The sequence below is a fragment of the Anguilla anguilla genome, chromosome 12 (genome assembly GCF_013347855.1).
Source record: "Anguilla anguilla isolate fAngAng1 chromosome 12, fAngAng1.pri, whole genome shotgun sequence".
Taxonomy (NCBI): Eukaryota; Metazoa; Chordata; class Actinopteri; order Anguilliformes; family Anguillidae; genus Anguilla; species Anguilla anguilla.
In genome coordinates this window covers 3,481,257-3,493,901 of record NC_049212.1, presented here as the reverse complement: position 1 = coordinate 3,493,901, position 12,645 = coordinate 3,481,257, and the positions used below count along the sequence as shown (strand labels likewise).

Sequence of the window (12,645 nt, the reverse complement as noted above, 5' to 3'; positions counted from 1 at the left end):
ATTTCAAGCATCAGTACAAGCATCTGGGAAATTGTCATAGCTTTATCCATGCGTGTGCTCAGAACAGATGGCACATATTACTCAAGTCACCTCCTGAAATGTTAGGGTAAGACGAGCCTGACGAGGAAAGACGTGACACTCCGAGGAGAGCGTCTGCCTTCGTCTTACCTGACCGTCCTGATTTTAGCTCTCCTGTTCCAGAGACCGCGATTCATTTCAGCAAAGCATTTCTACCGCCCAAGACCAGCAGCAGGTCGAAATTAATATGACCACACCAGTGAAGTTCAACTTCACCTTCACTTCACAGACACATTTTCAAGGACAGACGGACATGTTGTTTAGTTTGTTCGTTGCCAACCGTTGATTAAAAAGCTTTTACACCAAGCAGTTGCCGTGGTGTTGAGTCTTGAGACTGAAGCCTATGTGACTGTGCTCACTCCCGTCATTTGCAATTATTTTTTTCTTTCAAAACCATTAGAACCCAACACACAAACTGCACTCAGGGTTCCCGATCACAGTTCGAATACATTTTAAAAAACGGAAATAATTAAGTTACAAAAAAAAAATTGCACTGGACATTCTAGGCTACTACACATGGAAAAAGTGGTATCAATTTTATCACCATTTAACATTTACATTAAAAAAAAAAAGATGACAATACAAAAAAAAGTTGAGATGTTGATAATTTGTGCTGTGAAACTCAACAATCCTGCATCTACGATATTTAAAAAAATTTTTGTTCTGCATGCTAGCGTCTTGTTTCTCGGAGTCCGGAGAGGGAGGGGGGGGAGAGTCTTTTTGTGGGGAGGAGGTAGTGCCCTGTTCGGTGTGCCCGTCCCCTTTTCTCGCCGCCCGTTTCCTCCTATCTGACCAGGTGGAAGGTGAACCAGTACATGAAGACGGGCTGCGCGGCTGCGATGGTCATGGTCAGGTACATGCGCAGCTGGTTCTTCGCCCCCCGCACCAGGACGCCCTCCGCCGCCGCCTCCGACAGGATCTTCAGCCTCAGAGTTCGGATCTGCGGGACGACGGCGAATTTCGCGGTTAGTCCGGCGATAGCCTCTCAGCTCGGCTTCATCAATGCCCAGAGACCTGAATTGGACAGCTGTCCACAACTTTGACTCGTAAATGAAGTTAAACACAATACTGAGGTGGCTGCAGGGTGGTTTCACTACCTATGCAATGGTTTTTATCCAGCAAATACACTGCAAGTTATCTTTAATCCAAAAATAAAGAAACAGTTAGTTGGCTTCATTTAAGAGAAGCTGACAGCCTCCAAATGCACTGGGCCAGAACAGGGCCAGTACAGGGCCAGTACAGGGCCAGAATAGGGCCAGTACAGGGCTAGAACAAGGCCAGAACAAGGCCAGAACAGGGTCAGAACAGGGCCAGTACAGGGCCAGTACAGGGCCAGTACAGGGCCAGTACAGGGCCAGTACAGGGCCAGAATAGGGCCAGTACAGGGCTAGAACAAGGCCAGAACAAGGCCAGAACAGGGTCAGAACAGGGCCAGAACAGGACATTTGAGCACTCGAGCACAACTCCAGGCATTTGCCGGACTTACCATAAACACGAAGATGGACGCACAGCACCAGAGCAGCATTAAGTAATATCCGGTCCTGCCGAACAGAAGCCCTGCCACCACGCCCACGATCATTCTGTGGAGCGACAAAAACAGCCTTTCATCTCAGCAACCTACTATGACCCATTTAAGGCAGAGCAACATGTGACCCGAGGGAAATCGCTTGGCTTTATGGTTGGGGAAGAAGAGAGCTCGTGATCACAGTTTCCAAGATGATTTTCAAAAAGCTTGTGCAGAGTAGTTAAAAAAACTAGATCATTATTGTAATGTAATGTACTCTACTGGTGGTACAGTATCACACCTGGAGCAAATGCATTTACTATGTACACTTAAATCAGACCCTCAGAAGCATGGAATTTCAATAGGCCTACCAACATCCCCATTGGATCTCCCTGCTTCAATAACAGCGATATTACAATATAGCTATATGAAGCCTAAATAAACATTTGCATATTTGCAGTTTGATCTGTCTTTCCATCAATCAGCAGCTAGCAATAGGCTTAAAATCCTTGTACTACGTAGGCCTATGTATACATATCCTGCTGAGACACTGTAAAATTTGAAAGGTCACTTGGCTTTAAGAGCACGGTTTAGCAGAAGAGCATTCCTCCTGACATATTTGTGGATGCAAGTCAAACACCGTGAACTGAGAAACAGCTTTGAGAGTTATGCGAAATCAATATAACGTGATTCATTTGTTGGCACAAGCTCTCTCAGAAAGAACTACAACACGCAGACTCAAGCACTGTCAAGAGCCAGGACTATGGAAAACCAGGTAGCAGGATGGCATGAATTTTAAATCACAGGCTGTAATATTTGCTGGGTCGATGCGAGGAAGGACCATCTGGCGTGATGACAGATAGCCACTTCGCTAGCGGATGGCCCAAGAGCCCTCGGAACTTACCCCACGTACTTGTACCCCGAAAAGGCAATGAGATCGATGGTGGTGAGGTCCGTGTTGACGGTCACCAGGTAGAGGCTGAGCAAGGTGGCCAGCACTTCGATGATGAGCCACACCAGGGCTGAGCTGGCCTGCATGCCCAGGATCTCCGGGGTAAACCTGTGGACACCAGAGAGGAAGAGGATCACGTGGAGACGGGGTTGTGGAAAGCTCCTCTAATACACCGAGATGAAGCTCCTCTCAAAAAAAGCTATTTTTCCACAAGTGAGTTCCTTCTTAAAAGAGTACCATTACTCCAAATACCTTCAGAAAAGTTCCTTCAGAACAAGTAACAGTTCCATTACAATTAAATTCCTTCTCAAAATGTATTCAGCCATGAGTGAATTTATTTAAACAATATAACACAGCAAAACAATCTGCGAGAAGTTAAAGTAACACAGAAGCTGAAGAAGAAATTAGTTAACTGAAGAAAAATAATGGTTGTTATGTTTCAGTATAGCAACGGTTTCGTACGACTACCTGTTCTGAGTTCCCAGCGCTAAACCTGCAACCAGGATGTAAGTGATGAAAGCCATTGCTGTAAATAAGAAAAAAAGAGGGGGGAAGACAACATTTAGGAGGAAGGAAAAATCTAAGCAGCAACTGGTTCAGTCCCAAAGCAATCCCACAAAGCTTTCCTCCACTGCGACCAGTGACTGGGTGTCCAGTCTGCTTGCACAAAGGATTATGGGTATTCCTGTGACTCCTGTGTGCTCCGGCTGAACTTTGTGGACTGTGGTGTGAATGGAAGCAGTGCCTTTACATTGCACACTTTAGACAGGGGCAGGCGCTTGACTGAGCTCTCCACGGGCTCCATTTTAACCATCTTGGCGCATGGCCTTAGGGCATGCCCAAATACACTTTCGCTAGTTTAACGGTGGATAATCTGAGCGCAAAATAAGGCGCAAGGTTCAAACGTGCATTTCACCTTGGCGGATTGCTAAAATAATGCCGTATTTAGCAAGACATTAAACAGACCTGCTTGTGTGTGTGAGGTTAAAGCAGAACATGGTAACAACAGGGTTTCACCAAAGCTCTTTAAAATCGTTTTGCGCAGTTATGTACTAAAAGGTGAAAACATTAGGGTTCTAACTGATGAAAGTATGCAAACCTGGTCAATGAAATAAAACAGGATTAAAAATTGTGTGTAAAATGATGAAATTTGAATTTGCTCCCTTTTTTAACACAAGCCAGAAAAACTGTATTTGAAGACTCCAAAGGGACGAAATGATATTATGGGTCATTACAGGTGTAAAATTGTACTATATATTGTATACTATATGTGTCAGTGATTTTTTTTTCTCCAAAATGTCAAGAATTTTAAAGTAGCATTTTTTTAAATTGTTTGAAGTGCCTCTCTGACCTTTAAAAATGTTTCATTCAAGAACTTGGCAAATTTTGTATTTTATATACATTTTTGTCAGATTTATTCCCTAAAAACATAATTCAATGAAACAACGAGTTTGTACAAGAAATTAAAAATAACTATTATTATAATAGACAACTTTCCATATAAGGAATACAAAATAATTATAATTTTATAGGAAATGTCTCTAGTATTGTAGAGTCAGTTCCCCATCTTTATAGTAGAAAAGTGAAAAGAGAGAATAAATTAATTCAAGATTCACATCGTTCAACCACTTGTGAGTACCATCAGATGTTTTGGTGGAATAAATGTTTTTTCTTTTAATATTTTAACGTTTAATTTCATTGTTTTACTGAACAACATGATTTTGCTACTCTGAATGACATTCAGACTTTTTGGTAAATCACTCAGTGTGACATGGTATTATCTAACTGGAATCACATCTAGATGCAAGCACTTAAAAACCTAGGAATAATCCCACATTAACTTTAAATGCCATTGTTCTCCTTTCAGCTGCATGTGAGGACAGAGCATGTGAGGGTGGTCAATCTGGCCAATAAGCCTCCTTCTGCATTAGCTAAAACACAATTAAAGAAACATTAATATTTTACTTTAAACGTAACTTTGCTCTTAACACTAAAATCCAATAAGCATGGTTCATTTTCATTCTAAATTAACAATTGTACTTATTCTGTACCTATAATGCCACACACGTTCTTGTATTGCATGTGTGTGTTCTCATGCTTTAGTGTACAGGTGTGTGTGTGTGGGGGGGCTGCTGGGTAGCTCACTCAGTAAAAGCACTGCTTGCACTACGGTCTGTTATGTGTCCACACATTACAAACTGAGGGACCACTTTCACTGTAACATTGTGATCGTAAAATAGTTTACAGAGATGGAACTCTGAGTTTAAACACTCAAATGGCACACTGTGTGACCAGATAGATTGAAAACGTCACCGTAAAAAACGCAATGAATACAAAAACAGCGGTGCCGGTTAAGGGGATAAAATAACAATGAAACAACTGCAACATGACTTAAGACCCCGTTTCTGTTGGCCTTGGCACAAATGCTTTCAGCTGCATCAATATGCCAACAATGCGCCTGACCACAGCTCATCCTAAGACCAACCTGCCCAGGTGGCAGTTCATTTGCGATTTAAACAACAGAACTAGCAAAGAGTTACCCCCATGCCCCCAAAAGGGGACTAAAATGTTATTCTATGCTGATATCCCCCAAATAGCCTATAATCAGAACACATACAAACTCAGGCTCTCACCAGGGATGTAGAGGTCAGGGGCGTTGATGTCGAATCGAGGTGCCACCGGGGTGTCCTGCTGATAGCTCACCTCCCAGTTCTGCAGGCAAAACACCAAGAGACTTTCATTTCTCAGGGAACCATGAAATCGTGTGGAACAGGATTTACGGGTGGCATCCTTTCCTTACTGTGTGACCCCACTTTACATGGGCTGGCTCTTGATAGGCCCCCCATGACTGCATGGGCTCTCGATCCCTGTCCTAGTAGCTGTGCAGCCATAGATTACTCCTGGCAGGGCTACTTTGTAATCCCCAGTTAATGCCCCGTTACTTTACCCCGTGTTGTTCTACTGCACATTCCCTAATGGCCCTTTCAAAGAATGTTGTCGTCTGGACTTCCCCAACACTGCGGTCCGGCCCCTCTTTCGTCACCGCCTCCACCCAGCCCACTTCAGTCGCCACCTGCCACTCCCCACCACCGCCACCCGGCCCCGCCCATCATCCTAGCCACTAACTCAGGATTGTCACTTAACTGCTACTAATTTGATCAACATGAACATTGACTGACTGACTGACAAAGACACACCCTGAGCCGACCAGAGGAGGATTGAGCCGACCCTTGAGTCTGGTTCCTTCCAAGGTTTCGTCTTTTTTTTTTTTTTGCCACAGAGAGTTCTTCCTTGCCACTGCTGCCTTGGGTATTCTCTTGTGAGGGTTTAGGCTAGAGTTCTCTGTAAAGCTTATAGTGTGACAATTTCTTGTGAAATGCACTATATAAATACATTTTGATTTGATTTGATTTATGCACAAGTATACAGCATTCAGTAGGGCATGGAGATCTTAAATGGATTTAGATTTTAGTGATACAAAAAAACACAACAAAGAAAATACTGAATCAGACCTGAAAACCAAACTTCCCTTTCAGTGATTTGTTTGTTTCCCTTAAACAGTGATACGTAACACCTAGTGCTGTATGTCTGCTTACTCCAAAGTCAGAAAGTGTTGGTCAAGCTAAGAAATAATACCAGTTTTTTTGTTTTTGTTTTATGCACAGGTAACCTGAGGTGAACTGTCAGCGTTCAGGCTAAGGCCAGCTAGTGGCACAACACTAAGTGTGAAGCTAAAATCAACTAGCTAGTCTGAACACAACAAAAGCAAACTGTAAATATAGCTCTGCTGTATCACCAGCTAGTGACATTGCGATACTACCTATCACTAGTATAAGCTATATTAAATCTGCAAAATTTTTGAATAGATGTTACGTATCCAACAGCTACATTTGACTGGCTGGCTCAACAAAAACAACCAGTGAGTTAATTACAATGAAAGTCTGCAGGGTGAATAGGATGGTGCATGCTGGGCCAGTTTCCTGCAGTTGCCATTATATTTTTGCGAGCCAAGCCTTCTCACACCATAGCTTTAATATACCTGCAAATTAGGGTCAGGCAAATTCAGTGGCTTTTTAAAAATTTGCTTATCAGCGGCGCTTTCAACAGCCACTATCCTTGAAGCACACCTGAATATGGAAGATATGATTTCAGCGAAGGATACTATTTCAGTGCATCGGCCTACTTCCATTCTCAAAGAGCTCTCTAGATAAAAATCCTGGAACTCTTAGTGGCTGAAAGACAGCAGCAGTGGATTTCACCAAGAAAAAAAAAAAGCGAGAAGATGAGTCGCATTACCTGGTGCATATACGGGAAGACGAGGAGGCCCAGTTTTTTCCCCACGTAAACAGTATCCACCGCAAAGTAGTACTTGAGCTTGGAAATGGGGATGAACCGGTCAAGCTGTGGAGGTCAAAAAGAATCACCTTTGGTATTCTGCAGATGAAATGGCATACATCTCCCAAGATGCACCACACTGAACCACGTAGGACAAGATTCCGATAACATGGGTACCACACACAAATGCAAGTGTTACACAATCCGAAAACGCTTTTTAACTGTACTAAATGAAACTAATATAAATGTAGGCACTGAATCACTGTTTGCAATTTATAGTCTGAGCTGATTCTACAGCTGGAAGAGTTGGACCAACTTTATTTTTATAATGGGGTACATTTCATGAATGTACAGATTGCAAAAACATCCTAAAAAAATTTGACTTCAACTTACATTTTTGTCTACCATTTCTTTCCCTTGGCTGGCTAGACTGCTCCCGTAGGCCATGGCGAGGTTGGACATGGGGTCGGAGAGCAGGGTCTGGGCAGGGTACCCCAAACCTGCCCCATCCTGTCCCCTGTAGCTGGCGGACCGTGCGCCCGCGCTGGTGTCCTCAAACAGCTGGGTAGGGTCTCCCGCCTCCGCCGTTGCGTTCCTCATCCTGACTTTGGGCTCTGGGGACAGGGACACAGAAACACACTGACTTTGGGCTCTGCAGGGACACAGAAACACACTGACTTTGGGCTCTGGGGACACAGAAACACACTGACTTTGGGCTGTGGGGACAGGGACACAGAAACACACGGACTTTGGGCTCTACAGGGACACAGAAACACACTGACTTTGGGCTCTGGGGACAGGGACACAGAAACACACTGACTTTGGGCTCTACAGGGACACAGAAACACACTGACTTTGGGCTCTACAGGGACACAGAAACACACTGACTTTGGGCTCTACAGGGACACAGAAACACACTGACTTTGGGCTCTACAGGGACACAGAAACACACTGACTTTGGGCTCAGGGGACAGGGACACAGAAACACACTGACTTTGGGCTCAGGGGACACAGAAACACACTGACTTTGGGCTCTACAGGGACACAGAAACACACTGACTTTGGGCTCAGGGGACAGGGACACTGAAATACAGGCTCGCTGGGCCTCTCAGTTCGACTCCAGAGGCGGGGAATAGCAGAAGGCCGGCAATATGGGCTTCAGATTGCAAGCAGTTACCCACAGTAAGCAGTGGGCACATTATTACTGAGGATTTAAAGTTCTGACTGTTGGGAGTTTAATAAATTCTTTAATTAAATAAATTATATATTTATTTAAAAATGTGTGTATCGTGTTTACTCAGGTTCCCCTTGTCTGCTATTACATTTTGTCTAAAGATCTGAAGCTATTTAGTACAACAAATAGGCTATGCAACAGAGGAAATCAGGAAGGGGGCAAATACTTTTTCTCTGCACTGTATATTGTAGCATGATCCCCAGAACTGCACACAGTAGGCTAAGTGTAGTCTAACAAAGGCATTTTTAGAAGCAGGCTATAATTTCCTTGGCTTTGTACTCAATACTTTTGGCAAAATATCCCAGTGTCCTGTACGCCTTTGTTACTACATTACATTACATTCATTTGGCAGACTCTTTTATCCAAAGCGACGTGCAAAAAAGTGCATTTCGTGGTCAGCACAATGGTCTGCCACAGCACAATGCCTAGAACCTGAAAGGCTTAGATGAACTCTTTTTCCACTTGAGCACATTCCAGTTTAGTTCCTCCCACAAAGTAATCCTGCCTTATGGTTTCATTTTTAGAACTTGATGTTTACCGATACTGAATTCCATTCATTAAATTCCATTCATTTTTATTTGCATAGAGCTTTTTACAGAGAACTGTCACAAAGACACTTTACAGAGTAGCAAGGCAAGAGACAGAGCAAACAGCAAACACCTGGCTTGAACCCCCAAATAGCAGGTACATAAGGTTAAAAAACACCCCGTGGGGAGAAAACTCTCAAACAGCGGTGAGAAAAATCTCCCCAATGGGAAGAAATCTCGAGAGGAACCTGGCTACAAAGGGAGAGCCCATCCTCCACTGGCCAGCCTGGTGTAAAATAGTAGACAGCAAATAAAATGGGTTGAACAGGTTACAGCTGAGGTGAAAGCTAACAGGAATAGTATAAGACCAAATTCAGGATTACTTTCGAGTATTTGACAAAGCCGGTGGGACATAACATCATTCGGTTATTATTATTGCATGTCTGAGTATCAGTATGTGTGTGTACGAGCATAGAGAGGCATGTTATTGCTTACAGGGCAATTAGTGTGAAAGCTATTATAAAATGATCTGTATTTCTCTGCATCATTGTGTGCCTATTAAATCATGCAGATACTGTACTCAGGGGACAACAGTATTCATTTAGATTCAGTGAGCCCACGCTTTCAGATCAAATGGCAGATGACCCATGATGGCTGTGTTTCTGCATCTGTTTTGTGTGATGTGGGCACGGCTACAAAGGTTATTACTTTTGTGAATATTAGGCTACAGGCGATTTTTCCAGGGGTCCAGGAGCGGCAAACCTGATTGGCCAGCTGACTTGAGAGAAAAAAATAATATTTAAAATTTGGCTAATTAACTCAATTAACAAAAGCATAAATAATAAATCTAATTATTACTGATCCCAATTGGAGTCATGTTCTTGTCATCATTATAAATGGATATTTATTGGTACACTATTTCTCGACAGATCTTTGGAAAAATATAGCCCTCCAATCGCAAATGAATCAGCGTTGGTGCCAGTGCAACAACTTGTTTTCCAACTAACCTCATGTCCGTTAACTCTGTTTAACTACTGCTCAACTAGCGTCAGCTAGCTGTCAATGCACTACTGCATGTTTTACTTCCCCCTGGTTGTTGCCAGACATATCCATACCCACCCACAGCAACCCAGCTTAATACTGAAAGCACCTCCAAAGCCAGCACTGTGTAGTCCTCAAAACTGAATACACAAACTGAAAGCCACTAAAAGGACTCAAGAAATGGTTCCATGAACTGACCCGAGTGTTAACAACCCACAGAATCAGCAATACCTGGACATCAAAATATATTTTGATGTCCAGGTTTTGCTGATAGTGGTGTTAAGGTATAGCCTACCTTAAGGTATTGCTGATAGTTATGTTAAGGTATACCTTAATACAACATCAAACTGCAAAAGAAAACAGTAATTTTCAGTTATTTTTCATGTTACTTTCACTTTCAGAGTGTCTTACAGAGTCACCACTATGGTTACATAAACAGAACACTGATTCTGCACCGACATATCCATGCATGTACACGGTTTAAGAACTAGGCTACTGCATTGTATCACCCAGGTGATGTTTGAGGAGTCTAGGTGATATTGGCAGCATAAACCACCTTTCATCATTTCAACTTAATCTTTACTAACGGCTTTGTTCCTCTTGTGTTTCATGAGAGTCACACGATCGCAAGTGTCACTGAGTAGGAATTCTCCTCGGATTCTAAATCAGTGCAGGCCGAGGAGGGTGGTCTCTGCGTTACACTAAAAATAGTTATCCATTGGGAATCCTCAACCCTATTAAATTTGTCCAAAACGAGAGGCAACAGACTCCTGATGGTAGTTTCTGACTTAATAGTACTCAAGCCTACGCAATTAATAAAGTCGTACTGAAATCTAGATTAAACCGTACCACATGATTAGCCTTTGTATAAATATAGCCAGACTGAACTGGACTTTTACGTGTAGGCTTCCAACATGGGCCAGGACTTACAAAGCTACAAGACCTAAACAGCCAGTCTGGTTAAAAAACCAAACTGCACAAAATAATTCAAATCACACGATATTAGCAACGTTGAATTAACAATTATTTTCATTCACGGAGTGTACCATATTATTAACTACCGTTACAGCTGTGGAATTGTCATTTATATTAGACATTATTTAATACATACTAAAATATAGTTTGCTAGACCATTTGCTAGCCGGCAAAAGTTGCACATGTATCCCTACATTAGGACGCGATCAATTTATTTTATATCCGTGCAATGAATTGCTATTTAAATTATTACCTGCCTAGATACCCGGCTAGCTGTCGAACCTAGGTGTAATTTAGCTGTAACATTAAATCCGTGCGATGTGATGATTACGTTACATGAAATGTACAAAAGATCACCAACACAGTTACAGTTACACACAGATACAGCCTGCCAGTTAAGACTTGAACGAAACAGTAGCAAGAGATCTTGGTTAGCTATATGGTCTCAGACAATTAACGTTGGCGAGACTGTTATACTATTTATAACAGTAGCTACACCCAGTTGGCTAGCTAGTTTCATTCTTAGCATTAACGTTAACCGGCTCATTGAGGAACTAGCAGGAGATAGCTAGCAAACGTTAGCTACCCAAACAAAACGATTTCAATTTTAAGTTCTTTCACACGTAGCTGATATAATTATCTTAATCACCGGAATAATTCATTTGAACAGTCTGACGTACGTAACTTACGATGTCTGAACTCAGTTGGAGTCTCTGAATAATCCATTGTAGCCAACTGGAAATGACTCCAATCAAATATCAGTACGTACACGTTAACTTTGCAGCTCCGTGAAGCTAGCAAGAATTAGACTTCCTGTGTATAAGTTCCGGTAAAAACTTCCGGTGAGTTTATATCAAAATACAAGCACAGAATTAACGTTAATAGCGTTAATTAGTCCCGAAGAATAACATTACAGTAACCACGGTTTCTGAGCTTTGATAGAGACTTACTTTTATTTAAAAACATTTCAGATACAATTTGTACACAATCACTAGCTACTAGCTTCTGTCTTGCTATTTGGATGGTTTAAAGTACTAGCTTGCCGTTTGGCTGGTTTAAATTAGGTCTGGAATATTACTTTGTATGTATATTTTTTAAATTATGCAATAATTTCTTTGAAATCACGTTCCCAGCAATTGTTGCTGGTGTTTCAGTGTAGCCCGGCCATGCATTTCTATACACTCTCAGTTCAGTACTGGCTCATTGTTTACCAGATTACTGCCAAAACTAAAAATTGTTACCAAATGAAATGGGGTATGCATTTACTCTACAGACCCATACCTATAACATTATGTAGTCATTTCTGTGAAATCATGTTCCCAGAAATTGTTGCTGGTGTTTTAGTGTAGCCCGGCCATGCATTGCCATACACTCTTAGTTTGGTACTGGCTCATTTGCATACCAGATTACTGCTAAAACTAAAAATTGTTACCAAATTAAAGGGGGTATACATTTACTGTACAGACCCATATCTTCAAGATGATCCAATATTTTATTTTAAATCACGTTCCCAGCAACTGTTGCTGGTGTTTTAATGTAGCCCGGCCATGCATTGCCATAGTAAAACTAAAAATTGTTACCGCTGCGTTGTGCCCCCGGCTCGGGGTCAGCGGGCGGGGACGCTTTTAGCCCTGGAAAGAGTCGGGGGGGGGGGGGGGGGGGGGTTGGCGCGGCCCCCCTGGCCTGGAACCACATGGCATTGGGGCCATTCTCCACAGGCCGGCTGCCAACCCCCCCCCCCCCCCCCCCCCCCCCCACCACCAGCCAGCACATTGTCTGGGAGAAAGGACAGGGCCCCAGGGGCCCCACCAGGCCCCAACGGGCATGACCTCAGATGCCACCTTCGCCCACCGTCCAAATCAAAATGCCACCATCCACCCTCTAGACCATGGATACTCAAATCTGGACCTCGAATCCAAATCCAGTTTTTGTTTTCCGCCAGGTAATTAACTGAACAGTTAGTGCTGCTGATTGGCCAGACTGTCTTCACACCTGACTC

General features: G+C 42.8%; 1 protein-coding gene across 2 annotated transcripts; it reads right to left on the bottom strand.

Moving 5' to 3' along the window:
* Window positions 1–26: 26 nt before the first annotated feature.
* Window positions 27–11,468, bottom strand: yif1b (Yip1 interacting factor homolog B (S. cerevisiae)). Of its 2 annotated transcripts, none has more exons than XM_035386268.1 (8): window positions 11,336–11,468; window positions 7,263–7,483; window positions 6,831–6,935; window positions 5,168–5,246; window positions 3,003–3,060; window positions 2,487–2,642; window positions 1,565–1,658; window positions 27–1,018 (listed from the first exon to the last, which is right to left on the bottom strand). In XM_035386268.1, the coding sequence occupies exons 1-8, from the start codon at window positions 11,370–11,372 to the stop codon at window positions 863–865; spliced, it is 906 nt and encodes a 301-aa protein (XP_035242159.1). In that variant the 5' UTR covers window positions 11,373–11,468; the 3' UTR covers window positions 27–862. The 2 variants fall into 2 exon arrangements, with proteins under 2 accessions (XP_035242159.1, XP_035242158.1); XM_035386267.1 differs by having other exon boundaries at window positions 11,327–11,455.
* Window positions 11,469–12,645: the final 1,177 nt, after the last annotated feature.

What these genes read in the sequence shown, in the direction of transcription:
- yif1b (XM_035386267.1), bottom strand. Translation starts at nt 11,372, where the DNA reads ATGGATTATTCAGAGACTCCAACTGAGTTCAGACATCGTAAGTTAC. An exon ending in GTTCAGACATCGTAAGTTAC is followed by an intron (nt 7,484 to 11,326) that starts GTACGTCAGACT and finishes CCCTGTCCCCAG; the next exon opens with AGCCCAAAGTCAGGATGAGG. An exon ending in GCGCTGGGAACTCAGAACAG is followed by an intron (nt 2,643 to 3,002) that starts GTAGTCGTACGA and finishes TGGTGTCCACAG; the next exon opens with GTTTACCCCGGAGATCCTGG.